Source organism: Gekko japonicus, unplaced genomic scaffold (genome assembly GCF_001447785.1).
Source record: "Gekko japonicus isolate JY-2015 unplaced genomic scaffold, Gekko_japonicus_V1.1 scaffold24, whole genome shotgun sequence".
NCBI classification, from domain to species: Eukaryota; Metazoa; Chordata; class Lepidosauria; order Squamata; family Gekkonidae; genus Gekko; species Gekko japonicus.
In genome coordinates, this window is record NW_015164665.1 from 241907 (window position 1) to 263485 (window position 21579).

Genomic DNA, 21579 nt, shown 5'->3' on the forward strand with positions numbered 1-21579 from the left:
ATAAAGCCCCTACAACTGTATACAGAAATACTGAGCTTCCCTACCATTTGCCACAACTAGCCCACCACACAACCAGGATCAAGACTCCTAAGTGGACCAACAGACAGGCATACACTCCTGAGAAACTGAATATTACATTACAACACCTCTGGAACATTACAGATCAGTAGAGGCAGCAGTGCACAGTGGTCAGAGTTGCAGATTGATGTGGGGAGACCCAGGTTTGTATTCTCACTCTGCTGGCTGAGTGACCCCGGGCCAAATCTCCCCTTCTCTACCTAACCTGCCCCACAGAGTTGTTGTGTGAGGATGAAAGGGAGACTCATGGGCAGGGTCCCCAGCTTCCCAGGCAGGAACACTGTGTTAAGAAATCTCTCACGATTATGCAGCCATAGCAGGCAGGAGGGAAGGAGGCGAATACCTCCAGTGCCAGAGACTTGTAGAGGAAGAGTCAAACTTTGGGGACTCACCCATGCACCAGAGGGCCAAGGCAGCAGGAGGCGAGAAGCCTGGGCGAGCTGGGCTCCTCCATGCCTGGCAGAAGATGAGGTGCAGAGGCGAGAGGTGGGCAAATAGAAGAGGCACTCAGTCAGCCGCACAAGCTGCGTGCAAAGAAACTCCCGCCGCCCCAAGCTTCAGGGCTGCCTCGTTAAAGGAGTGCGGAGGCCAGACTTGCAAATGAGAAAAAGCAAGCTCAGGAAGAGGAACCGGCTCCATTCCTGGAGTTCTCTCGAGTTCCTGCGCTTTTGATTTTGCTTTTTGCCAATTCGCCTCCCAAGACTGCTCCAGGTGCTCAGGCCTAAGGGCTGCTGGGGCTTCCCGCAGTTCGGCTTCATTATATCCTATGGACCATTGAAGTCAATGGCGAAAACATAGGGTATATTCTGGGGGCTGGAGGGGAGGGGGTTTGAGGGAGAGGCTCCAGAATCACAGGGTAGCTGCTGGAGCCTCTCCCTGAGATACCGCCATGTTTCAGGAACATTGAACCAGGGGGTCCAATTCTACGGGCCCCCAAACAGGTTGCCCCATCCCCTCCATTGTTCTCTATGGTGGGGGGGAAAGTAACTTTTTCCCCACCATAGAAAACAATGGAGGGAAAAGGCCGTCAGCGCCTACGGCGGAAGAGCCACACTCAAGGGGCCAAAGAGCCGCATGTGGCTCTAGAGCCGCAGTTTGCCTACCACCGGGCTATTCAGGTCAGGGCCTATGTACTTGACCTTTTGCCATATAAGAGAATGGCTGCTATTCACTCCTGAAAAATGTCGCAGATGGCTTAAATGTGTTTTCCCCAGTGCCAACACTAGTGCCTGTCATCTACCAAGAGGGCAAACAAGTATTCTTTTAGGTGCAGAATGTACAGATTGCACCTGCCTAGGTCCTTGTAATATAGCATCCTCTCTGAAACTGTCCTATAACATGTATTTTACATGTATAAGCTAAAGCAAAAGCTAATGTGTGTGTATATATTTATGCTTAAAGACAGAATCTAGATTTTCTGTCCCTTGCTTACACTGGAAGTACAGTGTGGCTAAGACCAAAAGATCACATTCTATCCAGGAATATGCTGGGATAAAGTACTGGAAATAGTTCTACATTTCAGTTTTGGGTTTCCAGATTTGCAAGAAGTTTTTCTGGACCCACTCACAAAGAACAGCCCAACATAATTGTTAGATAGCACAGTTTAATCCCACACAGACAAAGTCAGCAGCCATTTGTTTGTGCATAGATTCCAAAGACAATACAATGTACCTGTTGTTCTTTTGCAAAGAATTCTTGTGGCATCTTAAAGACTAACCATTTTTATTTAAATTTCACATATATGTAGGGTTACCAGGTAGCCAAAGGTAGTCTTGGGGGGAGGGGATATTGGGGTACCATATCTCTAGGAATCTTTGGGAACTCTATGGTAAAGCCATAGAATTTCTGGCAATTCCTAGAGCAGACTGACATCACTTTTGAAGTTTTAGATTCTTTTTCTCCCACCAGCCATAGGAGCAGCAGCAGGAAACAAAAGCTGATGGGTTAGCTTGGCAGGAAAATGGCAGGGTGACATCTCTCCTTATATATAAAAGAGTTTTCATGTCCCACTTTCCTCAATGTTCCACATGCTCCCACAGCCTTTGGCTCCCTCAGCTGCCACTCTGAAGGTCTGCCAATCCCCTGGCTGCATTGCCTCGCTGCGTTGCCTCGGCCCCACCCACAGAGCTGGCAGCCAGCGTCTCGCCCTCAGTCAGGAGGGAGCCAGCAAAGGAGATAGATGCTCCGCTGAAAGAGTGGCAACCCTTCCACGGGGGAGAAGGAGGCAGACCTAGCAAGCTGCAGCAAGCAGGGGAAGCACTCACCTTCGCTGCCCCTCGCGGCCGCTCTCCCTCAGCCGCAAGGCCAGCACTTCGTCAGGGTGGGCTGCACCACAGAGAAGGCTGCCCAGCACCTTTCAAAGGCTCCCCTGCCTTCAGCAGTGGCGGCAGCACTAGGGAGGGTCTGGCCTAGAGGAAACGAGCTGCGGCTCCTGGAAAGCTGGACTCTCTCCTGAGGAAGACACTTCTCTTGGCTCCTGTGTGGGACTAACTGTGACTAACTGTCCCCTCAGTGGCTGTTGGTACGCAACCAAGCTTGCCTCTGTCAGTAAAAAAACAAAGGACTTTCAGCATAACCCCCTCCCCCGCCCACTGCAAGCTTGGCCACTTTCCTGTCAGAATAAACTTAAAATGGCTCTCTCTCCTTTTTGGCTCCATCATGGCTGGCTGGTTAATGAGGTGGCACAGCGACCATCACACCATTCTCTTCAACCCCCTGCTGTGTGGCTGAGTTTCACCTAGGGCTGCCAATCTCCAGGTGGGACCTGGAGATCTCCTGCTGTTACAATTGATCTCTAGATGACAGAGATCAGTTCCCCTAGAGAAAATGACTGCTTTGGAGGGTAGACCCTATAGCATTATCCCCTGCTGAGTCCTTCCACACACACCCCAATTCTGCCCTCCACAGGATCCACCCCCCAAATCTCCAGGTATTTCCCTAATCAGAGCTGGCAACTGCCCTTTCTCCTCAGTGCCTTTTGCTAGGCAACCAGGTTCTGTCAGTAAAAGGCCCTTTCCACACCTATTTTGGCCTTTGGGAGAAAACTCATTGGGGCCAGTCCTGATAGGATTGCCAACTCCAGGTGGGAAATTTCTGGAGATTTGAGGGATGGAGCCTGGAGAGGGTGATGTTTGAGAAGAGGCGGGACCTCAGACAGGTACAATGCCATAGACTCCACCCTCCAAGCCAGCCATTCCCTCATGGGCAACCATTGTTGCCAATCTCCAAGTGGGGGCTGGAGATCACTCAGAATTACAACTGTTCTCTAGGAGGGAGGGGGAGGAGATGGAAAGCTGAAGCCAGGAGGCAGATAACGGTAGGTTGATGGTTGGCTGGGAGATAGGGTTGCCAACTCCAGGTTGGGAAATTCATGCAGATTTGAGGGGTGGAGCCTGGAGAGGGTGAGGTCTGAGGAGGGGTGGGTCCTCAGACAGGTACAATGCCATAGACTCCACCCTCCAAACCAGCCATTCCCTTTTGGGGAACCATTGTTGCCAGTCTCCAGGGGAGGGATGGAGATCATGCAGAATTACAACTGCTCTTCAGATGGCAGAGATCAGTTCCTCTGGAGAAAATGGTGGACTCTGTGTCATTATACCCTGATGAGGTCGCCACAGCAAATTGATGCTGAGTGCCCAAAGCCAGGGCACTCTCCCAGAGCCTCTTTCTAGAGATTGTTGTATTTATTTCCACAACGGGCCTTATTTCTAGTATGGAATACAACTCTACATCTTTTTCAGAGTTAGTACTAATTAAATTCTGCTTTTTCGTAGGACACACAATCTTTATTTTTCTTTTGCCCACCCCCAGTCGGAATAATGAGACAGACAACAGTTTGGAAGTAAACAAGGGCCACTTTATTAACTATTTAACATAACATTGCGGCAAGGGACCATCTAAGCGAGCACGGAACAGGCAAGGCAGGTGTCATTCACTTGACCAACCTCCTTGCCCTTTTCTTGGGCGGGTCACCCAGCTCCAGTCTTGAGCCATCGATCTGGCTCGCGACCGGAAGCCCAGCAAACTGGTCGCCACATAGGAGCGCCTACCCCTGAAGCCTGAAAACTTGCAGAGAGGAGCATACCCTACGAGGTTCCCAGAGGAGGTGATCACCATTCCCCACCCTGGACCTGAAAATCCGAAGGCAGTTCCTCATGACCCCCTCTTCCCTAATGGGGAAATTGCCGTCAGGTGCTCACCGGTTCCGGTTTCTTGCCCGCACCAACCTGCCAAGTGACCAACCTACTTAACTGCTGACCACCACATCCAACACTTCAATCCTCTGCTCCCAGTGCAGGGTAGGCGAAAACACCTCTACCTAACGCTGCCAATTCCAGGTGAAAGTGAAAAATTCCTACCCGGCCCCAGTAGGCGACCAGCAAAAGCCGGGAACTCCAGTCTACCTAGAGGCCCTGCCAAGTGAAGTAGTAAGAAAATGGAGCTGAAGAAAGCATTCTCACTGCAATCCCATACTTACATTCAGCACTGAAATAACATGCAAATATGGAACAAAGACAGCAACTAAACATTGAAGTTGCATGCCAGAAATGAAGAGTGTCCATCGCATGAACTGAATATATTAAGACTATATATCTTTCTAAAAATACATCACAACTCCAATATGGCTTCTATAACTCTTTGTATGAGGAAGATAAGAGTAACTGATCATTTTTGCTTTAAGACTATAAAACTACAGTTGTCTCATGTCTGTTATGCTTATTAATATTGGTTTAGAGACATTTTAATGTCTCCAAGTATTAAATCTATGTTAGCATTGAACATGGCACACCATTTAGATTATGCTAACACTACCATTAATGTTTATTTAATACCCATGAGCTAGATAATGTAGAACAGAAAAAGCTCTCAGGTGTGAAAAGGAAAGAAGTGAATAATGTTTTTGGAGAAAAACTCAAGTGTTCTGAGCACATAGTTTTTGCTTACATTTCAGAACTGACCAGCATAATATTAGCAGGCTACAAAATGCATCACATTGAAATCTCAGTTATCTAATTAATTAATTGCTGGTCAAAGGAAAAAAGGAAGACACAAAAAAACAAGAACAGGTTGCTTATTTGGAAGCCCAGAACTGTTGCCATGGTAGTTGGCAGGAAGTCACTGCTTAATGTTTTCTAGACTGATGCACAATAGTAAAGGCTCCAACATTTCACAGGATATAAAGTCAATAGGAACATGCTTGTAGCATGCCCCCACCCCAAGATAATGGCCTGCTTTCCCTCCCCCACCAGCAATTAACCATGCTCGAGACTCAGTTCTGTCTGTTTTGGGTCACATTCTTTTACTGTGCATTAGTCTGCCCTGCATTACTTTAAAATAAAAACGATATTTGTTCTTTATTTATTTGTATTTATTTATGCATTACATTTGATTTTTAAACAGGGCTCAGGGCTGTGAACAACAGTGGATAATGCAACATATCATATCAATGAAAATATTTACAATTACATTAAAATTTCAGTCAAAATAAATAAGATGGTGATCAAGATTTCCAGTTATGCTACTGCCTTGCAGGGGGAGGGGTGAGAGTGCCAGTCAGAATGGACACTGTTGCTGTCCTCAACCAAATGCCTGGTAGAACATCTCTGCCTTAAATGCCCTGTGGAACTGCATCAAGTCCGGCAGGGCATGGATGTTAATCGGCAGACAGTTCCACCAGGTTCTCCACCTGGTTGAGGACAGCTGGATATCTCTTGGGCCGGGGACCACAATCAAGTTCTTATCAGCAGAGCATAATGCCCTTCAGGGGAACATACCAGAAAAGGTGGTTCCAAAGGTACGTGAGTTCCAGACCATTAAGAGCTTTAAAGGTAAGCACCAAATCCTTGGACCTGATCCAGTGCTCAACTGGTAGCCAATGCAGCTCACACAGCACAGGTCAACTGTGTGCTGTTCATGGGGTTCCTGTAAGGACCCGCAACACTGCACTCTGGACCAGGTGAAGTTTCTGGGTCAGTCTCAAGGGTAGGCCCATGTAGAGCAAGTTACAATAGTTCAATCTGGAGGTAACCACTGCATATATTACTGTGGCTAAATCAGGGTGGGACAGGTAGGGGGCCAGTTGCCTGACCTGGAATAGTTGGAAGAATGCCAGTCTGGCAACATTTGTCAGCTGGGCCTCCAGTAACAAGGGGGCATCCAGAAACATGCCCAAGCTCTTGACAGTTTGGTGCTGGTGTTAAGGACATGTCGTCAAGAGCTGGGAGTAAGCACCCCTACCCTGAATCTTCCCTGCCCAGCCACAGAACCGCCATCTGAAGTAGGATTTAATCTCAGCCGGCTCTATTTTAACCATTCCACCACAGCCTCCAACCCCTCCGCCAAAACTGATGGGGCGGTATGTGGCAAGCCACCCATCAACAGATCTAGCTGGATGTTGTTAGCATACAGATGACACCCCAGCTCAAAACTCTGCAACAGCTGGGCAAGGGGGCACATATAGATGTGGAACAACATCGGGGAGAGGATTGTCCCCTGAGGGACCCTGCATACTAAGGGGTGTTTAGGAGACACCCTTTTCCCTAGCACCAAACTCAGATTGATAATGTCTACCAGAAGGCCCCATGTACCCTCACCACTGGCCTTCACCAGCCATAAGGGACATAGGTACAAGAGGCATTTGGTTGGCCTAACAGCACCCAGAATCCTGTCAACATCAGCCCGGGAGAGTCAGCTGTCAAACACAGAATCCAAAGATGGCCAAGGGGCCTCCAATTCACATACTATATCAAATTTTGCGAGAAGGTTGTGGTAGAGTGACAAGACTTTATCCGCAAAGAAGCTTGCAAAAGCCTCACAGCTGATAGCTGAATTCCTAACATTTTATGTTCTCTCAGTGAGAGAAGTTAAAGTTCTAAACAACTGTGCTGAGCGCAAGCTAGGGGATGCAATTTAGGATAATTATCAACACTTCAAAATGAACTTCATGTGAAATGTAAATGGAGTGTACTACATGGAACCTTAATATTAGAGTGAGATCTGGTTATGAAAACCTTTCTGGAACTTTCTTCTGTAATGTTCTTTACAACTGGTGAGAAGGGCTTCAAGCACACACATACACACACACACACACAAACGATATTTGTACTTTGTGGGGGGAGATAATATCAGCAGTAGCAGTTCCTCCACAGCCCTATCTCTGAAGTGAATCTACTGGCCCAGGAGCGCAATTTCAGAAAAGTGTTTAGTCTTCATATCCCAAACAACTGTCAGGCTTGAGTATTGTTTGTATCATTATATACAGTGGTAGACACTGATTGGCTCAATATTTCTCCTCTACTGGAACAGAATGAATTCCACTGCTGCTTAACCCAGCAAACCAAAGTCTTTTTCATGAAATTATTTGTGAGGAAAGGCTGTTTTCTCCACTTTTTCTAGTGAGATAAGTTGCAAAGAAGAGTTGCTTGTCCGTTTAGTGTAGTGGTTAAGTGTGCGGACTCCAATCTGGGAGAACCGGGTTTGATTCCCCACTCCTCCACTTGCACCTGGCTGGATGACCTTGTGCAAGCCGTAGTTCTGATAAGAGCTGTTCTTGAAAAAGAGCCGTGTCTGTCAAGAGCTCTCTCAGCCCCACCTGCCTCACAGGGTGTCTGTTGTGGGGAGAGGAAGGGAGTTTGTAAGCCGCTCTGAGACACCTTTGGGTAGTGAAGGGTGGGATATAAATCCAATCTTTTCTTCTTCTTCTTCTTGTCTATCACGTCCCAGATAATAGTTATTTTGACTATGATTCTGGGATACTAATGGTAGAAGGATCTCTGCAAAGAGTAAGGAGAAATCTGGCAATCCCCAGACTTCAAGATGGCCTGAGTTTGGCCTGCTCTGCCCCAGTTTACATACATACATACATATATATGTATATATATATATGTATATATGTATGTATATAATTGCTTCTATGTCAATTTCAAAATGCTCGTTTTAACCTTTAAAAACCTGATGCCCTCATAAATTGATGAACCCTCTCATCAACTGTCCATTGCTTATATTTGGATGGCTGTGACTAGAAACAGAATTTTAACAGCTGTGCCTTCTAAACAAAGGTTACAACACTGGCCTGTTTATCAGGGTTCAGGAAAGGTGGCCTTTCTTTTTCAGTGATTAAATTCTGTATTTTATCATTTCATTTATTGTTTTTTCAATTTTTTTGATTTTGTGTTGAATTTGTATTTGTGCTGGGGTGAGGTTTCAAATCCCTTTAAACTGGTTTAATGAAAGCATTATAAAATGTTATAAATACATAAATTTAGGGCCATGATACAAAATGGTTAACTTATCAAGATGAGAAAAAGTTTGTGTTACCAACTCTGGGTTGGGAGATTACGTGATTTAGGGGTGGATTCTGAGTGGAATGGAGTCTGGGGAGGGAAGCAAACTCAACAGGGATGTGTTACCACACAGTCCAACCTCCAAAGGTGCCATTTTCTCCAGGGGAACTGAAATCAGCTGTAATTCCAGGAGAACTCTACGGCACACCTGCAGGCTGGCAACATGGAAACAGTCCATGCTCATAAACAAACTCTCACCATTGAGTCTAGGTCTCTCATTGAGGAGCAGAAGGAAACAATGGCCACCACAAAAAATTCCTTTCCCAAACTGCCCTCTCCAGGAACCACATCCAAAATCTCTCTGCATTTGCCAAAGCAGTGCTGGGAACCCTATTTATAAGGCAAAGGAAGACTACACTGAATTTAAGATGACACCCACACACACAAAAGGCTATGCACTGTACATACCTGTAACTTGTATATGAATTTAAGATAGCCCCCTATTTTTCTTGACAGTATGCCTGGGGAAAACCTAGTCTTCCTTCCAGATATGCAGAATAATATTGTTGCCCTGCATAATTTATTTTATTCATTGTAATTCTTTCTACTGATTAGGTGTTTCATACATTGATTTTATAGTATCTCCATAGAAAAGTAATATAAATATTTTAAGCAGGATTTATAGTATTAGTTGACTACATGAAATAATGAGGTATAAATAACAAGATAGGGTTTAATCAAAACAAACTAAAACAGGAAAATACATGCTGACCAGTTTAATGTTTTGTTAAGGTTTAGAAAACAAGGATTAAATGGATGAAATATAGTTTGTAATTTTCAGAATGTTGTATGGAGTGCTGCATTAGACAAGTTTGGCTAACTACGGTTATATCACTATGAAAGAGGATTATCCTCACACAGATACTTCCTCCTTCAAAAAAAATGCAGATATATATTTAATCTGATTTGAGGAAAGTACATTATGTCTGTTATTTTTAATACTGGGAGTCAGATTAAAGTAACTATGTATGCCAATTAGCATTGCAAACCCCTGCTATTGACCTGGTAGTGAACAATCTGTTATTATGCATCGTCCTATATATCATCTGTTCCCCTTCCTAGGCTATTCTAATAAGAGATGGACAGCTGCAACACTATCCCTGCTCAACCTGAGGACCATCTGACTTTAATTGTAATACACAGCTTGATGTGGGTCTGGTTATGAGAAGCCAAAGTATCATAGTGTAATAATCTGGAAAAGCAGAAACCTGCCAGGCACAGAGCTGAAACAGAGGCTTGGGCTGTCTGCTTGGCTGATGGGATGTAGAAAATATGATTAATGAGCAAGGTATAATGATATCAGGAACCCGATTAGCACCACAAACAGGTCACAGATCAAAGCAGTATGCATTTCATGAGGTCCAATCATTGCACAAAAACCTGTACAGTGAACTGAAAGGGGGGGAAATCTGTATGTGATAGCTTACAAAATGGTACTTAAAACTACCATCATAATTTATTTTGATCTAGGAAGTTGTAAGGCTGTAATAAATGGACAGTTTGGGTTTTGTAACAGCTCAGGGAGCTAATAATATGCTGTTAGAAAGGATTCTTTGTCAAAGTATTAAAACAGAAAATGTACAAATCTGTAATTTTGCTAACTATTCACATTTTTCTAATCTTATGAAAAAGACTAATGAGACAGCCCAGTAATAGATTTACTAGTGCTATGTAATTGCACAACAATATATTTCATGTAACCCCAAAATAAGCCATTCATTAATCATGTATTTACATGTATAGTCATTTGGATTCAATATATGCAAAGAATTCAGGTCCCTTGTTATAGAAAACAATTTTCCCACATCAACATGTGACTATATCATGCATTTTGATGTACTTTTCTGTGCTTTAGGATAAAAGTTAGAGTAAACTCCAAAACCAAATAATGGTATCTTGTTAATTAACCAAATTATAAGGGGGAAATTACCATGTCTGAGAAACTACCTAATATTATATTCATTTATGCAATAGTAAAAAGCATATTACAATGATAAAATAATTTTGCAGGTGCAAGAATTACATTTTTACCATTTTCATTTACCATTATTGTATAGTATTTAACATTATTTGTAGTGAAGAATTGTGCTCCTAATTCCACCATTACAGCAAAGGGCCTTGTCTTTTAAAACCCAAGGGACCACTTTGTCCAGTAGAGTCCACTATGGCACCTGCCATAGGTGGAGGAAGTATCTTGGAGATAATGGGTTGGATCCAGAGTAATTTCTACCTCAGCAGAACAGAACTTTCTTGTCTACCCCCCTCTTCCTGCTGCAGCTCACAAATCTCCACCCCATGGTGCTCCTGGGAGATATATAATCCTGAGGAACAACATGAGGAGAGTCTGAAGAAGAAACCGGGAAACATTAGTGGAGAGTCTAGTCTGGATCCAACCCAATATCTTGCAATAAATCCAGATATCAAGAAAATTCAAGGAGGAGAGATTTCTGTAGTTTTTCCCAGATTATAGAACTTTCCATAAAAAGTTCATTCAAACCCAAACTTCACTGTATTGCAATGAAAATTTCTGCTTGGGGGCTGGAAAGGACAGGAATTCCACATATGGAGCACAGACAGGGAAGAAGAAAGAAGGAAGTACTGAAGAACTGGATTGTCACCCTACTATTGTAAACCAGTGACAGTGAAGTGTTTTTTCCCCCTTTTAGTTAGTTGTGTTAGTTTTATTATTGTATTCTCTCCAAAACAAGTAAGTAAATAAATTACTTAAACCTCTGAATATATATTTCAATAATTTAAAAAAAACATTACAGATTTGGGTAAAAATTACATTTTTATGATAAACTGAAGGGTGGATATTCCCAAACTGACATCTTATTTGCAAGAGGTGCAGAAGACACTGATGTACACCATATAAAGTATTCAGGAGAAAATAAAGATTGACAAAATATAACCTAAATAACCATTTGCACTGGTTACCAGAGCAAGTGGAGATGCTCAGCTAACATGCGAAAAAAATAATTATATAGTTAGTATCTGTAGTGTAGATATTAGCTTTCAGTGACTCTGTGGGAAAACAGGTCAAGTGAGGGATATTGAGTAAGGATGTGGAAATAAAATGCAGAAATAAAAAGCCCAGTGAAGTGAGAGGTGGCAGACCAAAGCTTTGAAATTCCATTCCTTTTTGTGATACAGTTGACATATATATGGTTAACAGTTTCTTGATAAAATGCTACTAACCAGATAACTAATGCAGAGACTTGCGTATTTCTGCATGTATTTCTGCATATATTACACTACTTCATTAAGACAAATTCAGGTGGGTAGCCATGTTGGTCAGAAGCAATGGAATAAAGTTTGAGTCAAATGGCACCACCTTTGAGACCAACAAAGTTTTATTCAAAGTGTAAGCTTCACAGTTACCATTGAAATTACTGACATCAGTAAATGAAAGCTTACACTTTGAATAAAACTTTGTTGGTCTCAAAGGTGGTGCCATTTGACTCAAACTTTGTTCTACAACTTCATTAGTGATGATGTCAGTAATTTCAATGGTAACTGTGAATCTGACAACCTGAGAAACTCTCATTAATACCTGAATATTGGGTTCAGAAAGTATTACATTACCAAAACAAAAACTGAGAAGAGACCAAGTAGAAATATTAATGCATTTTGTGTTTATAGAACATCAAAATTAACATCAACAATAATAAGCTTGAAGGCCTGTTGTGTCAAGGGAAATTTTTTTAAAAAAATACCAGCTAGGCAGACCCCAGTCCATGTGTGTATCTAAGATACCTCATTAGGTCTCAAACCTCTGTAAATTCTATCTTTGCACAGAAAGATAGAATTTACTCATTCTGAGTAAAGACATTTAACACAAAACATTTGACTGGATTGCTAACTTACCAATCTGTTTATGCGAACAAATTCTTCTGGGGTTTTGGCCCATGGTGGAAGTTCAACATCAGATACCACTGTTCCATCATCCATCACTCCAAGATTGTAATTATTCTCATTGACAAACATCTCAGGAAGATAATAAAAATCAGGAATGAGTTCCTATATGGAAATGAAAAACAGTGGCATGTTATAAATTGGCTTATCTCAGCATTCTCCTCATTATGTAATCACTTATGTTAAAAGTGCAAGGGAAGAACAGCTAGGACTTTTTGATAACAATCCTGCTTTTTCAGTAGTCTTTACATCCAGAAAATATTGAACAACATTTGCTGAGAGGGAAAAAAAGAGGCATGAAGGAAGGAATGAAAGAATTTCCTGGAAATACTTTTATGTCTTTTAATGCCTGAACACAGATGTGACCTGCTTTGACTGTAAATCAATATACAAAAAATCAAAGGCACCTGATTAGATCCATAAAAGTATTTAATTAAGACATTTTATTATGAAAACAAAATTTAGATGGAAGCTGTAAATATTTAACTATAATTTTAATATTTGTATCTTGCTATTTCATATTTGAAAAAGATCACCATATTCAATCTGCTTGATGTGAAAGGTGTTATAAAATATACGTGTCAGTTTATTCACCAATAATATGCCATCAAAAGCATACTTCATTTCAAGTATTAAACACTCCATTTGCATCTTAATTCAAGCCCTGGTATGAAAAAGGTTTCTTTGTAATTTTCTTATCATCAGTCTCTATCACCCAAAAGTATAACCTAACCTGGTTTTTACTATCTCAGCTTTAAGAAGCGACATGAGGACTTCTTGGTCTATATGTGGTAACTGTCATGTTATTGTCCCTCTACATCTCTGAATTACAGCTGAAAAAAAATTAACAGTAAAAAGTTTTACGATTTAAGGACAATGTACATATATTTGGAAAATCAAATAAAAAAAATTTAAAAGTTTTTTACACTAATATAGGATATTTTCCTGGAATTTCATTCTGTGTGTTATCTTTATTTTGTATCATCAAAATGTGTATGATGCAGCATTTTGATCCTTCTTAAAGCAGTCAAAAGAAACTATTGACATTTAAATTAGTTCAAATGCCAAACAATTAGCCACAAAAAGAAATACAACTTTCCTTCAATATCTGATTATCCTTTCTAACTAAATGTTTGACAATATATTATTTTGATAGGCTGCGGTCACACCCAAAATAATCCATTTACAATCCACTTTCCAACAGGATTTTGTCAGTTCATACAAGTAAAATCCAGTTGGAAAGTGCCCTGAAACTGGATTAAAAGTGGATTATTTAGTATGTGTAACCACAGCCTAAAATATGTATCATTCAAAGGATGGCTAGTTAAGTAATGTTTTTTTTTACTTTTATGTTCCTAAAATATTTAACACATGGTTTGTATTTTAAATATATATATATTATATATTATAATAAACTATTATATGTATTTCCATCTAACAAAACCATGGTTAAACCAAGCAATGCAATACATTTTTTGTTGGGGAAATGTAAGCTTGTTTAAAAAGTCATTTCTTAAATGTAAAAAACCCCTTAAATCTTTAATTAATTCAGGAAATGATTTCATACTAACTGACTGGTACAAAAGTGGTTTTCTCTTCCAACAAGTAAAAACGACATGCCGTTTAATGAGCAGAAAAACATATTATGTGCCCAACTATATCAGAAGCCCAGTAGATCAGATTCTAAATCCACTCTTGACATGGGTCAATGGAGCAGTGGTCTTCCAGATACCACCCTCAGGGTCAACTATGGCCAGAACAGTTTTCCAAATAGCTGAGTGCAAGAGGAGGTCATCAGATTATAGACAGGGTCAGCCTAGAGTTGCCAGAGCAAAGCAAGAAAAAAATCACACAGGAATTAAGCTATTATCACCTCAGCCTTTGTGAAAAACATTGTACAGCACTGTATCACACATTTGTCTATAATCACATTAATTCCTTAAAAACAAAATTAGAATGAGATTTTAATACAAGATGACTGAAAACTATCTGGCAGCAAACAATTTGGAGACTATCACCTACATAAATATGAGAGTGTAGCATATTACATAATAAAAAGAATTTCTATGATCAGTTTAAATATGCAATGCAAAAGAGACATATTTTTCTCTGCTTAATCTTCAACTCAGCAGCTTCAGTCATAAACTCAGTACACAGCCTATTTTAATCTTATTTTGATTTCATTTATGAAATTATATTCATTTTATTATTCACTAACAAATATAGAGAATACATCTGTATTCAGGAAGTTTTCATTTAAAATTATACACGAGTACCATGTTGAATGGCAACAGAGAATAACTATTTATTTAAATTACTACAGTTACTTCAGTTACTTCAAAGGCAAATGCATAGAAAACAAATTACATTTAAACTATTAAAAAGGTTTCATAGCTAGTATCTATGTCCCACAGTGCAATCCTAAACAGCCACATACTGAAGTCAATGGTCTTAGAAGGATGTTTAGGATTGCACCACCAGGGAAATCCCTAGTTTAAATTTCAACTCTACAATGAAGGTTACTTTAGGGCCATTGTATAGATCATTAATGTAATGTATGAACACTTAGAACATACAATGCCAATACGTCTTCATCATTTTAATACTATAATCCTGCCTGGCTCTTCTTGAACTCATTTGTTTCCCTTCTCCTTGGATCTCTATGTAGCCAAAACTATCAATAGTAGTATATATTATCCGAGACACTGCATCTGCCTCATGATTTTGTGTAGTCCAGGACTGAGTGTTCATGTGACAGATAATTTTTCAGTCTCTTTCTCAATGGATGATAGCCTATGGTTATTCTTCTGTCCTCTGATCTTCACTTGAGAGGGTCTAAAACTCCTCGAAGAAAAATAAAAGAACCAAATCAACAGGTGAGAATCAGAAAGTCAGAGTCAAATCTAAATGATAACTTTAAAACGTAGATAAAATATCTGGCCAAAGTGAGCAAATACTAACATAATTTGCCATAGCTATGGGATGGGATCCAAAAAGCCAGAAGAAGAAGATTCTTTGACTGCATTTTGAAGCTTGTTTCCATTAGTGAAAGAGGAGTTCTGGATCCTAGACAAGGGCTTTAGTGAAAAATCATAAAAATTCCAGAAAACAGAAGAGGTCATATTTCTGTTCTCATATATCAGTATCTGGGCACTTTTACTTGAATACATTTACAAGCGATCTGCTGCTAAATATTTACTTTGTTTATACCCCACTTTTCTTCCCAGTGGGGACCCAAAGAGTCTTACAACAGGGGTGTCAAGCATACGGCCTGGGGGCTGGTTCAGGCCCCTGGAGGACTTCTATCAGGCCCGCAGCGGATCTGGCTGTCTTCTGCTTCTTCTTTCAGTTCTGCTGCTGCTGCATAATCGTAGGTTTGCAGCTTACAGATACACAGCTGAACAGCATACTCAAGATTGAAACAGCACAGACATTTTGATGCAATAATTCAGAGCAAGAGGTGTAGGGTTGCCAAACCCCCTGGTTTGCCAGGGGTCCCCCATTTTGGGGGGGTTCTACCCGCTGGCCATGGCTGGTGGCGGAAGCCCCGCCCCCAGCACCCACAGCCACCCCTCTCCCTTCTCTCTTGAGAGAGAGAGGGATGGCTGCCTTTAAGTGCATGAAACCCGCATTTCCTCCCAAGCCCGATCTCTGCTTGAGATCAGGCTTGCAGGGAAATTCCAGCTCCGTGCACTTAAAAGGGAAATGCCGGCTCTTTGCTCTTAAAGGGGAAATGCCGGCTCCTTTAAGTGCAGGAAACTGGCGTTTCTGGAGATCGGGTGCGCGGGCGGGCAGGGGGGCAGCGGACGTCCCCAACATGACGTCATCACGTCGGTGATGCCCCACCCCCTCCAGGAACGCCCCCAAAGTCCCCCACTGGGGGCGGAAGATAGACTTGGCAACTCTAGTTGGAATGGAGTTCTGGAACCTCTTTGACAAAATTATTTTTAAAATGTTTAAAAGTTCATGAGTTTTCAGTGTACAGATTGAAAACTTAATTTCGTTGTGTCCGTTATAAAGTTTATATCTCCGCTACCTGGCATTACATTTTATGACACACATGGCCTGGCCCAACAAGGTCACATTTATGTCAGACCTGGCCCTCATAGCAAATGAGTTCGATACCCCTGGTCTTACAACATTTAGCACTTCTCCATTTTATCCTCACAACAACGCTATGAGATAAGCGTGTCACTGGCCTGAAGTAATGTAGCAAGCTTCCATGGCAGAGTGAGGTTTCAAACCTGGGTCTCTCGGATCCTATTGCAGCACTCTAACCTCTACACCACACTGGTGGTGATGGTGGTACTACTGCTACTACTACTACTACTACTACTACTACTAATAATAATAATAATAATAATAATTTCTGCATCTTCATGCTGTTTTATTGGGAATGGGAGGCCTTGCCTGGTCACTGCCATTAAACAAAAAAACCTATTAAGATCTTCCATGAGGAAATACTTCTTTAATTAGTTGTTTCCTGTTGTGTTTCTTATTATTGTGGCATTTTCACCCGCTAGTTAGTCACAGGCTCAGACAGTAACTTTTTCAATTTAGCCAAATTGCCAATTTTATTTTCCACAACAGCATCTTCTTCCAAAGCAACCCATTACACCATAGTCCCAAAACACAAGCTAAGGGTTACATTTCTACTAAAACATACATGTTATTTTTCTCAGCATGTCCTCAACAAATTGCACAAAGTTTTTATTGTGCATGCACAATAAAGGTGGGCGGCAGCAAAAGGATGCTCTCACAGCAGGCACTCAATTAACAAAGAAATAGCAAATGCAAGTCCAATTGCATCTGAAAGACCAGCAAAGTTTTCTAGGGTATAACATAGCTAAGCACTTCAAAGAAATGCAGTTAGTCACTAAATCAGCATTTAAACTTACCTTTATTATAGTGCCTTCAATCCTGTTGCCTTAACTTGTCTGTATATTTCTGTACTGCAATGCTGTGCGTGCTAAGAGGAAATTATTTATACAAGGCACAATGCAGTCAAAGTTTGGTACTTTCAATTCTCATTCATTTTAATGAATAAAGTTTAAACATACACTCCATTCTTCCACTGAAGTGAGTGGAACTCTGAAGTGCTTCACTTTGGCTGGATCATTCTCATAATCATTCTCATTTATGACAATGCCTAATTTCTTATCCTAGGTACAATGTTTTACTTTTAACATAAAATGGGGCAGTATCTCAATTTAGGAAATGCCAGATCAGTTAAGTCATACTACTCCACTGTTCAAATTGGAAATTAAGAAAAAAAATGACAATAAAAAAGGTGAGCACTTAAGAGAGAGCCCGTGAATAGATTCTCCAGAGCAGGGCTGTACTGAAATCTGGCTGGAATCTGAAATCCATATTATAAGAATCTCACAGGCTAGATTTGGAAATCTGGCTGAAATCTGAAATCCATACTATAAGAATCTCACAGGCTAGATTTGGAAGCAATTTGTGTCATTTGGTATTATACCAGAGGAAATCAAATTGGAGCATGTCCTCAACGGCAGCTCACAACCAATCCTTGTCATTCTGCAATGAAAGCCCTGAGTTATGATCAAAGCATCAGACTAACCCAGAACTACAGTATAACTTTTTCTTGAACTGGAAATTTAATTTTTAGGTGATGATGCTTTGCATCATTTTTTTTGGCCTATATGGCTTAAACAATGCAATTAATAGTTTGATAGCAGGATGGAAGAATATTCAAACTGCAGATTCCTCCCTTATCATTACTTTATGGTCAGGTAAATGGTAACTTTTTTTTCTTTTTTGCTGCTCAGTCAAACATATGTTTTTACTCCGTAGTTATGTACAATGTAGAACATATTTTACCTTCCAAAAATACCTTTAAAATATTAGACAGATGTGAACTTTGACACAGTTAACTACAATTTGACTTTTACTACGGATAATTTTCATCTGATGGATCATATAGCAAATAAAGGTAGTCATGCTCTCTTATGAAAGCTGTTGTATGAGAACTGACTGAGTTCTGGTGAATTAGTTAAATTATATAAAAAAACTTTAAAACTATCATTTTATACAAACATTTTCATACTTATAAAATCACTGCGGCATTTATCAAAGCAGAATCACTAACAGTAATAGTAAATAGGTACTGCATCAAAATGGAAAGAGGTAGCAGTGCACTTCAGTGGATGAAGCCTCTCTGTTTCCATCACAAATCAGAATCAGATTCCAGTATTTGAGCACTATTCCAAATGAACTCAGTTCTATGCCCCCAGAGTCTAAGGCTGCCAGGCACAGCATGGCAGCAGTGGGAGACAGTGAGAAGGATATTGGGGGGCAGCAATCAGCAATGGTATGAAGTTACTTGTGGTAAAACCTGGAAATGACGTCTTACCTCTCTAGGAATTGCTGGAATTCTATGATAAAACCATAGAGTTTCTGGCAGTTCCTACAGAAGGCTATCATCACTTCCAGGTTTTCCCCACAAGTGACTACACACAATGGACCCAATGGCAATTTAAAAAAAAAATCTTGTCACCACTTGGACCGGTGGCAGGAAATGGGGGCTGGGAGCAGGAGAACCCTACATCCCACCTGCCTCCACTGCCAGCTCTTCCTTTCTCAAATTGACCTTAGCAAACCAAGGAGATGGAGGGGAAGTCCTCATTAAGACATAAAGCTTAAGGCCTAGATTGCTATGAGCATTGAGGATAGCTTGCACTGGGTAGAATGGAAAGTCTGATTCTCAGAACTCCTGGCACAGCTGAGATCATGAGCAGCAACATTCTTTGATGCTAGGAAGCACTGGGAATTACATTTTCCCTGTTTCCATCTGGATGTTGCTCTGCATGCTCACAGCAGAAAACAGCAACAGAAAGGACCTGTTTAGAATCAAGGCCAGGAGGAACTCAGCATCACTAATCACATAGGGACTCTGGGGCAAGTGATGCTCTGTATTCTTGGTGCTTGGGGGGCATGGGAGGGCTTTTGGTGTCCTGGCCCCACTGCTGGACCTCCTGGTGGCACCTGGTATTTTTGGCCACTGTGTAACAGAGTGTTGGACTGGATGGGTTACTGGCCTAATCCAACATTGGCTTCTCTTATGTTCTTATCATCAAACCATGTTTAAATACACTCATGACTTCTATAACAACATCACAAAAATATAATGTAGCACTGCATACTGCATCAATTAAACTACTATTCTTCATCTCAGTTATCTGGGAGTCACTTGGCACTGTTAAAATTATGGACTTGTGCTAATTCAAAGCAATCTACAATTATATTTTTCCTCTTCCTTTGATATATCAACGTAAGTCCCCCTCCCCATCTGTCTTTTTAGGTACCTATTCTTTAACTGAAAATGCTAGGCACTGAATCTGGGATCTTATGCAGGCACAGCACATATCTCACTACTGAGCGATGCTCTTCTCCTTACCAGAGTTGTTATTGTTCATATAGGCATACAGGCAACTTAATAATAACATATATTTCAGGAAACACTCAGGTGGATGCACAAAGAGGAGGAGGGTGGGGGACAAGGAGGAGAAGCTGCTGTTCCTACCACCTTAAGCCACTGAAGGTGTGATACTGTGCCTGTGCTCCTCTCTGCTGGCATAGGTGAGGAGGAGCATAGGAACAGTGACTTCCAGCTTAGTCATATGCCAGTGGGACTCAAGCTACTCCACTGTGGAGCAGGCAGAGCTTAGGGAAATGGTGCACCCCCAGTCAGTGGCCAATCCTCCCTGATCCTCACTTTGTGATAATTTAAGTAAGGGCAAAGAATGCCAGACTTCTGACTTTTCATATTTATTTTATATAACCTGCAGTTTAAAATCTAGGTTGAAGCAGTTTTAAAAAACTGCATATCAAAACCCACTATTGAATCCATAATCACTGACAATAGTACTTCTAGAGGAATAATTACCCAGGTTTATCCATTGTTACTAAATGTAGATACTACCCCTTTGAGCTACATGAAGAAATAGGAGAAAGACAAAAGAGTTTGAATTTACAGGAATGGAAATAGGTCTGGGGAAACGTCACCTTGAAATTAATTTTGATGCAATTAAAAAACTATGAAAAGTGTAGTATTTCACATGGTACAAAATTAGCACTTATATACAGAATTTTATCAGATGTATGTTGAATTGCTCCGGATTTGCAATTGCACAGTCGTAAGAAAGGGAGAAACACCTCTGCCTGTCCACTGAGCTGTGTCATGGACATCACCATCCACCACCCTTGGATGTGCCGGCCCTTCTGCTTCCCTTCTCTCTTCCCTGACCACCTCTTCGACCAGAGGTTCAGTGAGGGGCTGCCGGAATCCAATTTGTTCTCTGTCAAGAACACTCTCAGCCCTTACTACATGTGGGTACCTCATATCCCAGATATTTATTTATTTATCATATTTATACCCCACCCTCCCTACAAAGCAGGCTCAAGGCGGCTTCCATACAAGCATAAATACAGTTAAAATCATACAATTATTTAAAACACAACAGATAAAACAAATACAAACACAAAGTGCTGGCGGCAGTTAAAAGATTAACTTAGATGGCTCATTTTCAAAATGAATTTCCGCTTCCCAGATGTTCTCAAACGTTCTTCTGCTCATAATTTTTTGTGGCATTGGCTTGATGTTAGAACCGCGAGCCAGGGCTCTACAACAGTGGTGGCCCCTAATTAAATGCCTGGCAGAAGAGCTCCGTCTTGCAGGCCCTACAGAACTGTGAGAGAGATACTGGGCTCTTGGAGGCAGTGTCCCCTCTAAGCTGAGTTGATGAGAGCTAGCTCACTGTTTTTTAGCCTCTGGCTCACACATTTTTTGTCTTAGCTCAGGAAGGATGGCTCCAGAGCAAAGTAGTTTATGCAGTTGCCAAATTGCTCACTCACAACTTAAATGCCAGTAGCTCACAAAGTAGAAATTTTGCTCACAAGACTCCACAGCTTAGAGGGAGAACTGCTTGGAGGTAAAGATGGATAAAGACAAATTCTCGGTCCACTTGTACGTGAAACCTCCATCTCTCCATCCCCTCACAATCAGCACTCATCATCTCGAGACCATCACACTGTCCCTTATTTTATATTTTATTCTTTATTTTTATCTTTATCCTAATTATTACTGATCTTGTACTGAAATAAACTTTGAACTGAACAGATGTATATTGGAGATGTGACTGGGGATATGCAGATTTGATACATGCATTTGTGCATATCCAAATCTTAATGTCTTTTTTGGAAAAGTGATTGCATTTATTGA

General features: G+C 41.1%; 1 protein-coding gene across 1 annotated transcript in view; it reads right to left on the reverse strand.

Annotated features, from left to right (window-relative positions):
* Window positions 1-21579, reverse strand: part of LRBA (LPS-responsive vesicle trafficking, beach and anchor containing) — a 558585-nt gene that overhangs the window by 118381 nt on the left and 418625 nt on the right. Inside the window, 1 exon segment of the mRNA XM_015409048.1 lies at window positions 12288-12440. Coding sequence (XP_015264534.1) covers window positions 12288-12440 — 153 coding nt within the window.